Genomic DNA, 18,398 nt, shown 5'->3' on the forward strand with positions numbered 1-18,398 from the left:
CACGGCAGGCGCGCCCTCCCCGCCCAGGACCCAGGGGCCGGGCCTCTGAGAACCCAGGAGGCCTTGCTCTCAGGAACAGCACCCAGGACGCCCCTGAACAGGCGCGGACAGACCTCCTGGGCTTGCGACACCCGGGCTGCACCCGGGGTGCAGGGTGGGCAGCCTGGGAGGGCCCAGGAGCACGGGCTGCTGTCATCCTTCCCAACTGTGGGTATGAACACAGGAGCTCAGGAGAGACGACGCGGGCCAGGGTCCCACAGGCTCCAGCCCCGCCCGCTGAGACGCTCTCGGGCCGCACGCGCAAGCGCGGAGGGACCACAGGAACACAGAAAGGCCCTCCCCACCCCGCAGTCCTGCTCTGACTGTGTCTGGGAAGGATGCAGCGCGTGTCGCGGTGCGTCCTGGATGCGGGCTGGGCGGCTCCTTCCTGTGGTCACTGACGCTCCGGAAATGGAGCAGGTCCTCCCTCTGGGGCCCAGCGGGGGCACCTCGTCTGCAGAAAATGACGGCTGTGACGCAGACGCCTGGGGTTGACAGTCTGGTCACCGGCGGCAGGTGTGGCTACCGCGCGTTTCTGTGGGGCTCCCCGGTGCCTGCGATGGCCTCCGTCGGTCCGGTCCGGACCAGAGCCCACCCGCCGCAGACCCACCCGCCGCAGGGCAACCGGTGGGCTATGTGGCTTCCCAGGAACTGCCCGTGGCGTGGCCCGGCTCCTGCAGAGGCAGCAGCGGGCGTGGCGCCGGAGACCACATCGGAGGGTACGCGAAAATAGCTCAGCACAGAATAAAACCTTGTGGTTAGTGTGCTTCCGCGGCAACGGGACGCTTTTCTACTCTCATTTGTTTTATAATTGTGCGCAATTTCTATTTTTATCCAATTTGTGGTCCACCAACTGAAAAAGAAAGCAAACCCTCAAAGCCCCCTCTTCATAACTGCTTACCTCACCCCTGCACAGACACACACTCACTCCTCTGCGGGGCCATCAGAAAGCGCCAGATTACTAACTTCCCGGGGGAAGTGCTGACAGCACCTGACGTTTTCTGTTGAACACCATTTACTTTTTGCATCTCACATGCAAGGTTGGGGGGGTTCACCCCCTTTAAACACAAAACCGGCCCTTCCATTTGCCTTCACTTAATCTGAAATAATTTGTCACGTAATTTAAATACTGTTTCAAGTTGTTAATTTCTCCGTAATGTCTACACCGACAGATGAACGCCATTCTGAGGCCGGGGTGGCGGCGGGGGTGGGGGGGTCCAGTAAGGTGTGAGCTGGCAACAGCAGCCGCCAGGGCCCAGGGGCCGCCTTCCCTAGTCCTCCAGGAGTCCTCCCTCGAGGGAGCCCAGAGGCGGTCCCCAAGGAGTCTCAAGCTTTGCATTTCAACACAAAAGGTAATGTTTGCGGGCTGCTCCCCCCAGGGCAGGACCCAGGCCCCTTGCTGCTATAATTTCAAGAAATGCGGCCATTGGCCATTATTCCTCTGCTGCCCAATTCTCTCTTCTCCTGGAGCTGCTTTATCCCCACCTGCACCGGCCACTCTGCTCCGAGCAGCAGCAGCGGGAAAGGGAGTTAAGTGTCCAGTGACGAAGCTCGGCTAATGCGGCATTGTTCGTCCGCCGTCCTCCGGGGAGGTGAGGCTGCAATCGTCCAGCTGGCTGCCGCGTGCGGACGGTCCCTGGCCAAGCAAGCAGGTACTAATTGGCACCAAGCACGGCCATAAACACCGGCCCACGCCCTCCCACCAACCCCACGCTGCTGACTGCCACCTGGGCGGACGGCTCTCTTGCCGGGGGCTCCATCCCTGGCAGGATTTCTTCTTATCTAAATGGCATAAAATAAAGACACAGGTGCCCTGCTGAGCACCTTCTACCCGCCTCATTCCCCCAATGACAGGTTGGAGCCCACGGGTCGACAGGGGGAATGGGGGGGCAAACTTGCCCCGTCCCCCGCCTGGAGCTCTGGGCAGGAGAGTAAAGCCGTCCGCACGTAGCCACCGAGAGTCCCGCCACTGGGCTGGCCAGGAGGGTCAAAGATTGTCGGCAACGTGTCAAAGTCCACTGACGTCCACACAGCAGCAAAGCTCCGTGCCCACACATCCTCCCCGGGGTGAACGGTGACACCTTTGGGCAGTGGACACTACCTGTGTCTTGGCTACCAAGGGGTCCCCAGGTGACCAATGACAAATGTTCCAACTCGAAAGCCAAGAACCTTACTTATTCCCCTCCAAGTCTCTGGCGTGGGAGATCTGCTCCCGGAATCAGCCCCATTGTGGGCAGGAGACCCCAGCCCGGTCCCGACTGCGTGTGGCTTCTCTTCCCTTGGACGCTCCCTGATGCCCGGCGCCTCCGGGCAGGTCCTCTCTCCCTCCCACGTCCTGCTCGAGGAATCCCAAAGCAGGGAAAAGGACAGACACCGCGCTGGGAAGCCGACGGGACCAGCCCATGGGCCCACCCAGGAGCTCCGAGGTCTGTGTGGAGCAGAGAGCGCTCCTGGGCCAGGGGCCACACCCAGAAAACTCCACCTTCTCCAAGGAAGGAAGTCTTTAAATCGACCTTCCACCCCGAAGGTGGGGTCGCGCCCACGGAGCTCCGGCCAACGCTGGCCAGCTCTTTGGGACTGGCTGTCAGGAGACCCCTGGGATGCGGGGCGGCGGACGGCCATCCTGGGCTGAGCAGAGGAGGGGAGGGGAGCGCGGGCGAGACCCTGGGCAGCGAGCTCTGTGCGGCCACGTGGACGGCCTTCCTTACCTCTGACAACAGGAACCGCCTCAAAAATAAAACATCTTTGTTTAAAGGTTATATTTATTTTCTTTTAAAACTGCTATTCCAGAACACCTTAAAAAAAGGAAAAACCCCCAGGGCTGAGTCTCCTGGGACTGGCGGAAGGTGCCCCATCCACACGGCCCACCCGCGCTACCAGGGACGTGAGGCAGACCCTCGGGCTGTTTCCCAGCTGCCCATCCCCTCTGAACCAGCCTGCCCCGGGGGAGACGAGGGACAGGCAGTGTCGTGCGGACGCGGCAATAGCACAGCCTCAGCCACCCACACGAGGCCCAGGCCACGGCCCCACCGACCACGGCCTGGCACGCGGACTGCCCCCTGCGGGCTTTGGGACTCACTGGAGAGGCTTCCCGTTTTCACACAAAGCTAAGGGTCGGTGACGGCAGCTACCTGGTCCCCGCACTCCGCCACCGCGCCCAGAGAAGCACAGACCACGGGGGCCCACGCCGCAGAGCTCACACGCCTGGCTGAGAACGGGAGAAGCCATGCCGGCTGCTGCCACGGGGGCCGCTCCAGCCACTGCTCCCACGTCTGGGCTCGGGCGCGTCCCCCAGGGAAAGACCCCGGTACCTGCACGCTGGGGTGTCCTCCGGCCGATGCCTTCACGGCGCCCCGGCTCCCCTCTGTCTCGTAGTGGGCTCTGTGGTGGGGCTTAGGCTGCACCTCGATCCTCAGCTCGTAGGGTCCCGAGCGCGATGGCAGCTGCCAGTCTAGGGCCGGGAGCGACGGGCTGAAAGGGAACACACAGGGCGTTACAGACGACGCCGAGCGCGGCCCAGCACCACAGCCCGTTAACGTCCCCGTCAGCGAGGACAAGGCAGAGCCACCGGCTACGGGAGGATGACGACGCCACGGCCCGTCAGGCCTTCCGGACGACGTTCCGGAACAAGAGGGAAACACCCTCCATGCGTGACCCTTCCCTCGTGGTAACAACGCTAATTATGAACCTCCTTGTCAGACGGGTTCCAGAACCAAAGACCTTTCCCAAACCACCAAAGTAAGAGCCTGTCCTGAGAGCCGGGAGCCCCGCCCCAATGCCCCCGCGGGCAGGACCTCAGGGTCTGGACTCGGCCGGTCCCTTCTGCTCGGTGTGACCACAGCCCCTCGGCCCCGCAACCCGTGCACGACACAGGACAATTCTAGTCAAGACCACGAGGACACGGGGAAACCACGGCGCTGCACACGGTCACCTGTGCGAGCTGGTTCGTCGTCCTGGCACTGGGGAGGGGACAGGGAGGGTGTGTGGCAGGTGCCAGGCCTGTGTGCCGAGCCCGCAGGAAGCACAGTGGCTTGTCGCAGCGCGGACGGTGAACGTGAGACTTTGCAAACGGAGACGCCCGGCCACTCGCGTCCGGTACCGCCCTCCAGAGGCCTCTGGGCCTCACCCTGTAACCCGGTCACGGTCGGCCATAAGGAGCTGCGGACGGCGATGTCCCCACAGGACCAGAGTCTGGCCCAGAGGCCGCCTCTCCCCCCAGAGCCCGTGTCCACGCCTGCCACGCCTATTCAGAGTCAGAGATGAAAGCCGAGGCCAGGGTCCGGCTGGCGTGTTTCTCACTGTGTCGACAAACCTCAGGAGTCCCTGAGCAACTGACCCGGCGCCGTGACCCATCAGAAGTCGGACAAAGACACGTGTGTGTGGAGAACCCGCATCTGCCCAGGACAGGGCCGAGGTCCACGGGAAACGCCAGGGTCCTGAGCGACTCACGGAGCCGCCAAACGGGACTTCCTGATGATGGGAAAGCCACGGTGCGGCCGCAGGCATTTCCCAGACGCGGTGTCGGCCCCTCGCCTGACTTCCGGGGACACTGCCACGCGGAAGGAGAAGGGCCTCTGGGAGCCTCGGGACGGGGCGCAGCGGTCAGAGACCAGGCTCAGGGACGCCTGACCGCGGCCCGTCGGAGCGCCCCCGGCCCCCGGCCCCTGCACGATCTCACACACGCTGTCCGCCTCGGCCAAGACTGTCCACCGTCCACGGCAAAGACAGAAAAGCTTAGGTCCATCCACCTCCTGAGAGAGAAAGAGCCGAAGGGAGGGCGGCAACCAGTCCCGAAAGTTTGGAGGACGGGCAGGTGCCGCGAGCACGACGGGCTCTCGGGCCTCGGCGGAGTCTGCGCACCCTGTGTGGCCCGATGGTGCAGTGACGGGCGATGGAAGCGGCGGTTCGAGTGAATTCAGTGGCTGAGAGGCAAGGCCTGAGCCTGGAGAGACGGAGGGACCCCACGGCCTCAGCCCCGCGTCCCCCCCGAGGAGCATCTGTACATGCTACGGCCTCAGCCCAGCTCCGGGCTTTCTGCCGAGCGTCCCGGAGCCCCCGCAGGTGACGCGGCTCTTCCAGAAGCCACACGCTCAGCGCCATCAGGAAACCTTGGGCCGCAGACCACGGACGCTGCCTGCAGTGGCCCACGCGTGCCCACTCCTGCGTCTCCACAGCTGGGAGCGCGCGCGTGAGCCTTCCCACGGGGAAAGGGACACACTGTGACAAGCGACACGCAGGACCGGATACCCCAGCTTTGCCTTAAACTAAAGGCGTCGCCAGCATCCGAGCATTTCGTTAAAATGGCACGACATCACGACAGCCTCCCGCGGACACGGATCAGCACCGCGCCGGCCACTGTGAGAGGTGAAGGTCCCGAGTGAGGTCTGGGCCACCCTCCTGGTCACTGCTGTAGCCCAGACGCAGGCTCCGTCCAAGAGGCCGCACACTCGAGGCTCCCCACGTGTCTGCCGACGGCGGCCGGGGACGCTGGGGCCCCTGGTGACCTTGCGGATGCCACTTCTCCACAGGTGCGAGCCGCGGGAGCAAGACCACCCCCTGAGGTTTGGCAACGAAACCTCTGGCCCGGCCCCAAGAGCCGGCTCCTGCCCGGCTGACCACCAGCGTCCTCAGGGTCGCCCGCCGCCACAGACCGTACGCACCCTTCCCGGCCCACTGGGCACGCGAGTCTCACAGGTAACGATTTACGCTTGCTCGGGCGGCGGGACGTGGTCTTGGGAACCCCGTGTGAAACACTAACTCACAGCACGCGACCCAGGAAGAGCACTCGGTGGGGCGACAGGGGCCGGCCGAGCGGCCTTAACTTGAGGCACCAACGCATCTTGTCCCCAAAGCCAACGGGTCCAGGTGCAGCCACCGGGCCTGGTGCAGAGGGGCCTCTGGTAGGTGTGCAGCCACGAAGGCGCACGTCCCACGAATCCCTTTCCGGGTTTTCTTCTAGAAGCATCTGTTCCAGGAAAAGCCGAGCAGCCCCTACAAGCCGCATGGTTTCCCTGAATTCTGGAACGGCTCACGCCCGTAACAAGACAACCATGATGCCAGCTCGCTCACAGCACGGAAGGTTACTGAGGAGCAAAGCAGAGACCCAAGAGCCCTCTGGTCCCCCAGAACCCACCAGGGTCCAGGCACTCACACGGCAGACGGGCTTGGGATGGCAGCTGAGGGGGAGCTCGGCAACTTTCTGTGAATCTGGAATTCTTACAAATCCCAGAGTTTTGGAAATGCCTGTTCCTGTAGCCTGGCCGGCTCGGGGGATCTCCGGTTGTGAGATCGAGCCCCAGCCAGAGTCTGCAGTCAGCACGGGAGGGTCCTTCAGTCTCTCCCTCTGCCTCCACCCCCCCCCAAATAATAGAAGAAATAAAAAAATCCTCATCCTCGTACCTGGGAAATAGAAGTTCAAGCCCTGTGCCCGTTACTACTGTCACCACCCCCAGAAGAGGCCACTGAGCTAGGGTCGCCCATGGGCCCCTGCCTCCCACCCTGAGTCAGTCCTGAGGGCCTGCGGGGTGCGGCTCCAGACAAGGCATCACTCCCCACCTGGGGTAGGGGCTCCCGTGCCAGCCGCCCACCCTCCGCTTCCGCCGGGAGTTCTGGGCCCTGCAGGTGGGGGACCCGGCTGACCCGGCCCCGTGTGCTGGGGTGCCCCGTGGAGCAGGTCACAGTCTCCCCGGCGCCTCTTCTGTGCGTGGGTGAGGCCTCCTGGGGGGAGAAGGGGCCCCGCACTCCCAGTCTGAATCAGCCCTGCCCACAGAGCCGCTGCCACAGCCCATTTCCCACGAGAAAAGCCTTTCAACTTTTACTGAACCTCTGTGTTCCCTCCGCATAGGAAAGCACGAAGGGATTTTTTTAAACGCTCAGCGCACGGCACCTCGACACCAGTGTGCTGTGATCTGCGGCAGAGAACACCTAGAGTTCCGCCCCTGTTGGCCCGGCCAGGGCGGAGCCCCGGAGCGGCTGTCCCGGTGCCCCGCGAGGCCCCCCGTGTGCCGCCGCGGGCTGCCTGCTCCATGCCTCGCCCGGACGCTGAGCTCCACGGCCTTCTGGCCGACCCTCCCGGGCGCTCCGTGACCAGCTCGTCGGGAAAGCCGGACGCCGCACGGTGACCGCGGTTCCCTCCCGTGTTTCTGCGTGGGGGACCCAGCAACCCCGGGGGCCCGACCACTGGGAGAAACACTGAGCCGTGGGCGACCGTTTGCACCCGGAGCCCCAAACCAATGTGATCTGACGACACGGGCCCCGGCTCGGCAATCGCCTCACCTCAGTCCCACAGCGCAGCGGCCACCCTGGCCAGCAGCCGGGAGACCGTGGCGAACGGGGCCGAGGCAGGACTTAACGATTTACCCCATCTCAACAGTGGCCACGGACGCCCGAGGGGGACACCAGACGTCTGCCTCCAGAGGGAAGTGCACTCGCCATTTTGCCAAAACCTGAGGCCAGAATTCCGGCAAACACCCAGATTCAGCACCAACTAGAAAAAACAAATCAAAACAGGGCTTCCCAGGACAGACGAGCACGCCAAGCAACACCGCAGGGGCAGCTGTGGGACTCCAGCCCGGGCAGGGGCCTGATGGCTCACGCTCCCGTGATTCTAAACACAAGCCCCCGTTTGAAAGACGCACAGCGCGTCTGTCAGGGGGACAACAATGGGGCGGCGGGGCGTGCGCTGAGACAGCCGTGGGGGCGGGCGACGGCGGCGCACAAGTACCCGTGAGTCCGGGGACCCTGTTCTGTGTGTTGCCCGCGGTTTTTTGCAGTAGGACGCGGAGTGTGGTTGTCACGGACGAGGCAAAGCGAACGACCTCGGCCGCTGCGGTTGACAGCCCGGGGGCTGCCGTGGCTCACTCTGCTTCTCATTTCCCTAGAGCTTCAGTGTCTACGGCTGAGAACGTTACTGGGAGAGCTGGAAACACAACCCGGTCTCCAGGGCCCTGCTTCCTCCTGCTCCTCGCCGGCCCGCTGAGGAGCCAGTCTGGAAAGCGCCGGGAGCCTGACGGCCCTCCGGGCACTCCCTGCGATGCCCCGGCCGCGGGCTCTGAAACCTGCACGGGTCAGCTGGTCCCCGGGATCTCGGGGGAAGCTGTCCTGCCGCGGCTGGAGCCCAGAGGCGAGGCCAGCCTTCTGCCTCAACAACTGGGGTAAAAGCCCTTCGCTTCTGAAGTTTCCAGGCCCTCAGGCCCACACAGACTTATCACTCAGAGGAAAGCAAACGGCTTTCGTGAGTCCTGTTTTCCTGAAGCAGCCGAGACTGTGAACTGGGCACTCGGCAGACTCAGACCCGCCCAAAGGAAGGACACTAGAAACCGAAGGAAAGTGATGTTATCAGAGCAGCACCCCCGTTTTCTCAGGGTTGGAGGCCAGAGGCCAGCTCACCGCTCCTTGTTGTTTTGAGCAGGGGTTATCGCGGGTTCTCAGGCCCTCAGGCAGGGGCTCCGGGCACAGAGGCTGCGGGGCAGGGGTGTGCCTGGACCACACAGGAGTGCGGCCTGAGCCCACCCACCTCCAACCCCAGCTCTGGGCTGAGAAAGTGCCTCCCACACACGGGAGGTCGACCTTCCTGGAGCCGAGCCCGAGTCCTGTCCTGAGGGGACAGGTGGGTCCGCCCAGGACAAGTCCTTGGCCAACAACCCAGAAGCAGTTCCCGGGGCTGCGGGCAGGCGCCCCTCCCTGGGCTCATCCTCCCCGCGGGGCCCACCCTCCGGGACGCCTCCCTCCCGCCTTCCCACAGAACGCCCGAGGGAGGAGCAGACTCTCCCTTCAGTGAAGGGGCGGCCGGGACAGGAGTGGGGAACAGACCTCCCGGAGGACGTCCCTCCCAGGAGCCCTGGAAACTCTTGGACCCTCTGGGCTGTCGCCTCACTCACAGCCCCCTCTGCTCTGCCACCAAAGGTGACACTGAGCAGGACCCAGGACAGGCCGACAGCGGGGAACACGGCAGCCAGGAGGAGGCAGGAAAGGCCCACGGAGGCCAGGGAGGCCGTCCTCCGCAGGCTCCCGAGGGAGGAGGGGGAGACCCTGCAGCCACCGGTCGTCCCCCCCCCAGCCCCCAGCCCTCTCCGTGGCCAGTGACCCGTCCTGGGATACCACAACCCTGCCAGGAGGCCTCTGGCCCTGCATGCCCCCTCCCCGGGCCCCATGTGCAGGCTCAGAAGCGGGGAGCCCAGAGAGAGCCCCTGTCGGTCTTCCCCCGGCCCCCGGAGGCCCGACCGGGCCGGTGTCTGTCCCGTCACCAGCACAAAATCATAATCAGCCACAAAACGAGAGCACGGGGACAGAGGACAGCAAGGCCTCCGCGCAGGGACGGTTCTGACGACTCAGCGGTCCCTCGTCCTGCTTTCAGGGCCCCCATCCGGGCAAGGAGACCTCCAAGGAGGCAGAGGCCGTCTTCCCGCTCCGGGACCCCCACGGCACCCTCGTTCAGCACCTCGACTGCAAGGACACGTCTCCAAGCCACCATGACCCCGTGGCCCCCGATCCGCGTCCCGCCTGCGGGCACCCAGATGGGCGGGGGTGGGCTTCCCGTCCACACCTCGGGGCCGCGGCCCACCGCACCTCTGCCCTCCAGAGACGCGGGCCCCGCCTCACCCCACACACAGATCTACAAACCCAGATGGTCCCTACATTCACCTGGGCGGGCGACTCGGTGAGACACAGAGAAGGAGCCTTTGTCCGGGAGCCCAGACACAGTCGGAGCCGCCAAGAGGGAGCCGCCGGCGGGGGGCGGGGGGCAGGCTCCAGCCTCACCCGAGAGAGGGGGCCTCTGCGTCCAAACCTCGTTCCTGCCTCGCTGCGTGCACGCCCCCCGCCCCCGGACTGTGGACGCGGCAGGGGTGGGGGCGTTCAGGGAGGAGCGCGGCGGGCACAGGCATGACGGAGCGAGACGGCGGACTGGGCCAGTGGGGGACGGCGTTCTGGCCGTCCCTGTGATGTGCCACAGCCCTCAGCTCCCGGGGCAGATGCCTGCGCACCCCCGACGTCCCCCCGGGCTGCGAGCACTGCCAGAACCCTTTGGCAGACGGCACCCTCCAGATTGCTTGCAGAAGCCGAGAAATCTGGAATCTCCAAGTTCCCGCAGGACGGGGCACGAAGGAGGCGTGAAGCCTGCAGAGCGGCTCCAAGACAGCCGCCCAGTAATGCTCCGGTCACTCGGTCCCCTCCGCTCCAACAGGGGACCCGCGGCACAGCCCAGATGGCTCGGATGCTGGGCTCTGAGACCGCGGGGCTCGGGGCCTATGCTGGCCTTCCAGCTCCTCCCCCTCGAGGAACACGCTGCCTTCCCCGGCACCAAGCTCCTTGGCCCCCACATCCAGGCCCCTGGGGAGGGACATGCGAGGCTCTCGGGCCCTGGTGCTCACCCCTGATGGCGCCGCAGGGCTCTGAGCTGGGAGCAGCAAACCTGCCCCACGGACAGCCACAGTCGCCGTGGACAGTGACGCCAGGAGAAAACCGGCGTTTTCCAGCGGCGTGCGGCCCCTCTGCACATGACCACACCCCGTGTTATCCTACTGACCGGTCACAGGCTCTGGCCACAGCCCGCTTCGACTTACAAGCCCCGGAGAGTCGCTGGACCGTCTGCCTCAGCGGCCTGCAAAGCCACCGCTGGACAGAGCTGCAGAGCCCCCGGGCCTCCCTGACCCCAAGGGCGGGAAAGGCTGTGCACGGTTCCACGCTCCTCAGCTCTGCACGTGCTTCTGCGCTCCCGAGGGGAAGCTGCTCCGGGGCTGGAGGGAGTCAGTGCCGCCCCCAGTGGGGTGGAGAGGCACCCGGATGCCCGGGCCCTTGCCGTGCTGAGCCAAACACACTGGGACACGCGGGGCTCGGGGCACACACCCTCTCAGGACACGGGTCCCAGCAGCCCATGTGGGGGCGGCATGCGGACCCCACACCTGCCGCGTGAGAAGGTGGATCTGAGGCAAGTTGCTTTCTTTACTGAAAACCAGCCCAATCCTGTGACTCGAACCCCAGCTCCCAGACGATGGCTCAGAACAATTTGTAGATGAGCAAACCCCGGCACGCTCCGTGTAAACACCCAGGAAACACGGGCAAGTAGTCCCCCCCTTCGCGTGGAAGGTCCAGTCTGCAACGAGGACAGTCAGTCTCCCGACTCGGTGTGACCCCCGGGGCCGACGCTCGGCAGCGCACATGCGGTGGGGGTGGGGGGCGCACGACCCCCTCACACACACTTTCCTCAGAGCAGAAATGATTTCCGACTTGTCTGTGGTCAGGGACAGCATCTCCGGATCCTCCCTCCCACCCAGGTCCTCATGGTCTGCGAAACCTCGGTGCGGGGCACACGTGACGGCCCCAGGGACGCGGGACGCCGAGCACAGCCCGGTCCCCCACGCGCAGGACGGACAGAGCAGGACGAGGACGGGCGTGGGTCCGACGGACAGCGGCACCTCCCGTGCTCCGAGTTTCTGCAGAACCCCCCGCGGCTCACGTCTCAGTGGTTTGACTTCAAAATCCAACCGGGGAGCCATAAAGACCCAAACTATTTCTCCGCTCCAGGAGCACACGAGTGAGTGAGTTCCTCTCTCCTCTTGTGCCGTGAACAGACACTCGCGACATCCCATCGAAAGCAGAAGGAAGGGCCGCATCCTGGGAAAGGCCCCGGAGAGGTCGGGCAGACGCTCCCCAGCCTCCCACCCGTGGCTGGCGTCCACGGACCGACCGGATGCAGACCCCGGGCTCATCTCAAGCTGGGAGTCAGGACTCACCGCAAGGAACCTTCTCAGGGCGTCAGCCGTGAACTCTGAGAAACCAGAAAGAAGTTCCTCCCAAGACAGAACGTCGCCCAAGGCTCTGAAAAGCTGCTCAGAGCTCAGACCTCTCACCTCACGCCTTCCGTGGCAAGCAGTGCACACGCGGCCCTCCCCAGCCCCCACCTCTGCACACGCGGTTCTCGCCAGCACCCCCCGGCCTCTGCACACACACCAGCGGCCCCGCAGGGCATCAAGGCTGACCCGTGAAGCTGGTTGTTCCCACTGGCAACCTCATCCGAGAAACCCTCTCCTCTGAACAAACTTAAAACAGAGAGCTTACAATTCTGGGTTTTCGGGGGGCGGGGGGACTCTATCAGGTCATTGCGATTTCTGTGCCTGTCCCAAGTTTTAAGAACAGATATGTCATTCTGTTAAACCTACAAGAAATTTAAACTATAAAACTACGAAGTTCTGTCAAATACTCTTCTTAGCTTCACCGACATAACATAACTTTATCAAAGGCAGGAGGGAGGGTCGTCTTTGACTGCTGCGGGCCTATCAGAACGCTCTGCACGGGGGCGGGGGGGGTCACCGTAAAGGCTGTTTGGAGAAAGAAACACCCCAGCCAGGTAAAAGACCCTGAAGCACCCAAAGTCCTTGGGAAAGGCTAGTGCAACACACTTTTCATTAAAAAGCTCCTTTTCCTGGCAGGACAGAGTTAAAGCCACACGCAGTGACAGGAAAGGCAGACGGGTGGCAAATCCTCCATTCCAGATTCTAGAACCGTGCAAAACGCGGCCCTGGGGCTGCACAGGGGAGACCCTGCTGACCTCCTCGGAGCGGGCGGGAGTGTGACAGGAAGTCTGGCCGGGCCACCCTCGCCTGTGGGGACAACGCCCTGACCTCTTGTTTGGCCCTGGCCCCAGCTGCCCCGGGGCGCCAGCTGACAGGACCTGCGGGAACAGAATCGGGACCAGGAAACACATTTCGATGTGGAACCAAAACAGGGGGAAAGGTTAGCTTCCCACCTCCTGAGAGGAGCCGGGGGCCTCCACGGGTTTGGTTTGCCGGCTGAGCTCACGGGAATGTCGGGCGCCCGCTCCCCCCACCTGACCCCACCAGGGAGCTCTGTGACGCGGCATCTGCCCCCGGGGACCATGCCACCCCTGCTGGAGGTCCCAACACAAGGGCGGCGGCGCATGTCCCCACTGCGCAGTCGGACTCGGCAGGTCCGCACCCATGGTGACCCGCCCGGAGCCCCGATCCCTGCAGACGCCCCCGGCCCAGTGAGCCTCCGGAGAGCAGGCAGCGGGCCGCGGTCAGAGGCACCCTGCCGTCCTCAAGCAGACGGACGCCGGCTGTTCTGGGCCGAACTCCGTCCCCTGAGACTCAGGTCTCAGAGTCCTCACCCCGGGACCTCAGAACGTGACCGTGTTTGGACACAGGTCACGTTCTCGTGGGGTCACTGGGTGGGTCCTGGTCCAGTGGCTGGCGTCCTCATAAACTGGGGACATGTGGGCACAGACGTGAGCACAGAAGAGCCGTCTGAGCCTCAGAAGGAGCTGCGTCCCCGCCAGCGCCCGAACCTCTGACCCCAGAAAACCAACGCGTGTTGGGAAGCCGCCGGCCAGTGGCGCTGTGACCACAGCCTGAGCACAGACCAACACACGGGGCTGAGCGACACGGCCACACGGCCCTGTGCCTTGGAGACCAGACCCCCTGCAGTCCTGACCGCAGGGTCCAGAGAGGGCCCCAGAGTCACGAGACTGTGGCCTTCATGGTCCATGAAAACGCAGGCGGTGGTGAACTGCACCGTGGAGCCTGGTGTCGAGCTAGTTAACTTCGAAATCATCTTATTTTTACTTAATAGAGAATACAGTGGGCATAACCTGTCCTTAAATTTTTTTAAGCGCCTCCAAACAGGTTTTTAAAAATTCCCACGTCCTGCATTAAAGCCTGGAGCCGAGATACGCCTGTTCGATGAGACCTGTGCCCGTGCTGGGGTAGAAACGTGGACACATCGAACACCAGTCGGGAGAAATCAGGGGAAGTCCTGCCTTCTCGTTCTGTCTTGACTGGCGCCTCGTCTACACCACACGCCACAAGAAAGGAGGCGCTGACCGTCTCAGTGTCCTGGGGACTGTCTGTGTCCTGCTGGGGTTTTGCCACAGACTTTCAGAAGGTGCAGCCGGGCCTGCCCGGAACCTACAGCCCAATGACCCCCTTGCAGCCGCAGCCGGGTCCCAGGCCCTTGCCCCGACACGGCTGTCGGCAGAGCGGCCCACACGCACAACCGCGTCCCCCTGCCGGCTGGCCTTCCTCACCGCAGGGCGCGCTGCTGGAACCCGCGGGTCCCTCTCCCCGGAGCTGCTTCCTGAAGGCAGAAGAGCGACAGGGAAGGGGACCGCGGAGCCCAGGACGCCGGGCCCCACGCGAGCAGCTGTGCTTCCCGGGGAGGGGCACACCCGCGAGTGAGGCACGTTTTCGTGCCTGATAAAAATCCCAGAGACGAAAGCATTCTGCCAGGGGTCATTAGCGGCCCACCTGTCGGGAAAGCGGTTTAGTTAAAAATAAAAACGGCGGCCGAGCGAGTGGGCCCAGCGGAGGGTCGGCCGCCTGCACACCGCCAGGAAGCGAGTCAACAACCCGGGCGGCTGCGCTGGGAGCACCGCTGAGCTCCTCGTCGCCAGACTGCCGGGGAGCGGGCGCCTGTCTCCTGGGACCCGGCACCGTGCGGTGCTGCCGGCTGCGGGGAGCGGGCCCCGCCGCTCTGGGGAGCCGCCGAGCCGAGGCCCCATGTGCACGCTCGCCGCGGCAGCAGTTAGGAGGGAGAAGGAAGCGGGTGCGGCGGAGGCCGACACACAAGCAGGAAAGCGTCCTTTGGTTTTAGTAAAAGAAAAAAAAACTCGAAACGGCGAGTGCACGGCTGTGCCGGTCTCTGTTGGGGACAGGCCTGTCCCCACCGGAATTCTCCCACTGCAGCCCGACCCCCCACCCCGGGAACGCGGCCTGAGGAGGGCCTGGGACCTTGAAGGAGGCTATTCCGTGGGACGAAGCCTTCCGGGGGGCCTTGTGAGGAGGGGGCTTGGACGCAGACACAGGCGGGTGGTGGGGCGCCGGGCGCCCGCGGGGACAGACGGCGTCTCCACAGCCAGAGCAGCGAGGCCCGCCCCCGGACCCCCGCCCCCGGACCCCCGCCCCCAGCCCCGAGAAACCGGCCGTGCTCACCTGCCATAGGCTGTCGGGGACCGGGGCCGGGCCCACTGGTAGGGGTGCTGCGGCACCGACAGGTACTGGTCACAGAAGGCGCCCTTCCGGACGTGCTGGAAGGAAGGGAACTCCTCGGGCAGGAACTCGGCCGTGGGCGGCGTGGTCCCCAGGTCCTCCCCGGCCGGCTCCACCTTGAGCGCCACGGAGGGACAGTGGTCCGGGGCGGTCTTGCGCGCCTTCACGGGGACGCCGTCCAGCTCCAGGCTGCCGTCGGTGCTGAGGGCGTTGATGGCGGCCACGATGGCCGAGCTGGTGTACTGGGTGCTGTTGCCCAGCCACGTGTCGTCGGTGACGCTGACCCGCGGCGAGCTGCGTGGGGACGGCGTGGGCGACTGGTGCGGCGAGCAGGACAGCTGCCGGCCGTTGAGGCCGTACTTCCTCTTGTTGCAGGGGGACGAGGGCCGGGACGTGCGGGCCCCCAGCCAGCTCTCCTCCGTGACGCTCGTGCGGGGCGAGGTGGAGGGCGAGTGCCGGGGGGAGCCGAGCAAGCCGCAGGCCCCCAGGCCGCGGGGGAAGCCCTCCTCGGGGTCCGTGGTCTTGGGGGACACACAGGGCGACTGCCACGGGGACGTCTGTGGGGACGCGTAGGGGTACGAGAAGTTGGACTCGTAGGACGAGGCCTCGGAGTTGCAGCTGCGGGAGGACAGGCTGCTGGCGGGGCTCAGGCAGGAGGGGTCCCGGTAGGCCTCCAGGTTGGGCAGACTCAGGGTGGCCGTGGAGGGGGGCCGCCTGGAGCCGGGAAGGATGTCTTCCACCTCCACGTCGTGGAAACACTGGTTGTTGCCGTGGTGCAGCCCCATGTACGACGTGATCTCGATGCGGGGGCTCTCCAGGGCGGGGGCCCCGTTGGGCCTGACGTGGCCGGAGGAGAGGAAGTAGCTCGCGGGCCCGCTGTCCACGGCCCCCCCATAGCCCGGGGGCTGACCGGCCGCGGTGGCCGGCACGCCCGGGGCCGAGATCTGCAGGTCGTGGCCTGGAGCCGGCAGCGAGGGCTGAGCCGAGCCGGGAAGCAGAGCGGAGCTGACGCCAGGGGAGGCGTAGCTATAGTGCTCTAGAAAGGGGACAGAGAAGAGACGGCGTGAGGGGCCGGTCATCAGAAAGCACGCCCACAGCGTGGCGAGCCCGTCGGCCCCGCACAGGCCCAGGGCTGTACCCCAGGACACAGCGGTGAGCCGCCACTCGGCGCGCACTGCTCCGAGGGCCCCTCCTGGCCCGCGAGGCCCAGACCCATCCTCCCTTCTCTGCTCTCCAGCACAAGGGCACCCACGGCCCTTCCCAGCACCCTCTGCTTCTGCCGGCTTCCCTCGGCCCAAGGGCCCTTACAGAGCCGCCCCTCCTTCTCCCCTCTTCAGAAGCTGCCTTCCCTGGCCACTTCCCAGGTTTCGGTCCCAACCCAAAGCCCGCGGCGTCCCGCTAGGTCCCGTTTTCCTCAACACCCAGCGTCGCCTTCACCAGAGAGCGTGAGCTCCGTGACGGCAGGAACCTCCGCCTGCCCTAGTCCTCTTTGCTTCCTGGCTGTCTCTGGAGCCTAAGACTGTGCCTGGCACAGAAAACGTCCCCAGGGGCGCCTGGGTGGCTCAGTGGGTTAAAGCCTCTGCCTTCGGCTCAGGTCATGATCCCAGGGTCCTGGGATCGAGCCCCGCATGGGGCTCTCTGCTCTGCGGGGGGCCTGCTTCCTCCTCTCTCTCTCTGCCTGCCTCTCTGCCTACTTGTCATCTCTGCCTGTCAAATAAATAAAATCTTTAAAAAAAAAAAAAAAAGAAAGACAACGTCCCCATATGTTAAACAGACGGATGGGTGGGTGGCGGCTGGGTGGGTTTTAGCTACAGGAACCTGAACATTTAAAGAGACTTAACAAGCTAATCACCATCAAGGTGCCTTAACCAGTAGCCATAGAGACCGCTCAGGGATCGGGAAGCGATACAGAGCCCGGATCTCTCCCGCGTAAATTCTGACGGCAGCTCGTGGCCTAGAAACCCGTGTTTAAAGTAAAAAAAACAGAGGACATTGATGCACAGCTAGATTGAAGAATCATTATGTATTAATTATAACCTCAATACACTGTATTTTGAAAATCATTACTAGTGTAATTAGTAATTTTTAACATAAAAACCACATTTCTGGATTTCCTATTTGAAAAGACATTTTACAACATCTTGTACCTGGTTACCACGCACCTAGAGGGGAGCGTTCCAAGCCTCTAAATAATGGAAGCGCCCAGGAAACCGGACACGGGCCTGGGTTAGCACGCGTCCCTGAAGGCACGTGGTTCTGGGCAGGGCCCCCTTCTGCGGGGCTGGGGAGCAGAGACCCAGGAGGGACCAACGGCGGGACATCAAGGGTCTGGGAGAACTGGTCCAAACCGCACCGTGGACAGACAGAAACAGTCTGCCCCCAACGGAGGGGCGTCTACATCTGCTGTTACTTCTTTCCAGGAGGAGCCTGGCCACTCCCTGTGGCAACCAGCCTCTCACCGTCCCTGCTATCAAGAAGTTCTTGCTTCTGCTGCTCGGGAAGCCTCCAGGGAAACCTGTTTGCTATTCCCTAAATGGCCTTTCTCCTCCAGGCCCCTCACAGGTGGCCTGGGGAGCGCACACAGGCCCGCGCCCTTTCCAAGAGGGCACCAGCATCCCAGATACCAGGGTCTGTACCAAAATGCCCTGCGGGGAGAGCCCTGCCCAGGAAGAGGGAGCAGACCAGAAGCTTCCTGGGACAAAACGGGGTCCCGTCAGGGCCACTGTGCCTGGACGAGACCGCGCGCTCACACAGCCAGCCGCGAGCTGCCCACCTCCCGTCACGGTCCCCCCTGCTCCCACGGGCGCGCAGGGTCCCTGGCCCGGGGCGTGAGGGAAGGCCCGGGCCCTCGCTTCCCCAGCGTGGGAGGCGGCGTGCTGGGCCTCCCGCACCCACCCCGGGCCCCCTTCCTGAGACCCTGCCCCGTGTTTGCCGGAGCTCATGGTGCCCCCACCATACCCCATGCTCGCGGACGGCCCCAACACAGACACCACCACCCGAAGTTTAAAAGGACAGTCCTTGCAAAAATCAAACACGGAGGTAAAAACCCAGGAAAGGTGCTTCGCAGAGAACGTTCCTCAGGAAGAGGTGGCCTGGGGGCCACAGGCATCACGGGGCGCGTGGCCTTCCACACCACACCTGCCAGACTGCGGCCCAGTGGCCTGGCGGGGCGTCGTCCAGGAGGACCCAGAGGGACCCGGGCAGAGGGGGGGGCTCAGGGGGCCAGCCCCGTAGAAGCCAGGCTGGTCCACGGACGGTCTGCCCGGCACACAGGACCCGTCAGGAGCGCGGGGGTGTGAACGCCAGGCAGCGCTCCCTCCCTGACGCCGTCGGGGAGACTCCCTCCACCAGGCGGCT

General features: G+C 64.3%; 1 protein-coding gene across 2 annotated transcripts in view; it reads right to left on the minus strand.

The window, feature by feature from the left end:
• Positions 1-18,398, minus strand: part of NFATC1 (nuclear factor of activated T cells 1) — a 95,223-nt gene that overhangs the window by 65,860 nt on the left and 10,965 nt on the right. For both annotated transcript variants that reach the window (XM_044242778.1, XM_044242777.1), the window contains exons 2-3: positions 14,985-16,077; positions 3,351-3,510 (exon numbers count right to left, since the gene is read on the minus strand). In XM_044242778.1, coding sequence (XP_044098713.1) covers positions 3,351-3,510; positions 14,985-16,077 — 1,253 coding nt within the window. The remainder of the gene's footprint in view (positions 1-3,350; positions 3,511-14,984; positions 16,078-18,398) is intronic.

This window comes from Neovison vison, chromosome 3 (assembly GCF_020171115.1).
Source record: "Neovison vison isolate M4711 chromosome 3, ASM_NN_V1, whole genome shotgun sequence".
In the NCBI taxonomy this organism is placed as follows: Eukaryota; Metazoa; Chordata; class Mammalia; order Carnivora; family Mustelidae; genus Neogale; species Neogale vison.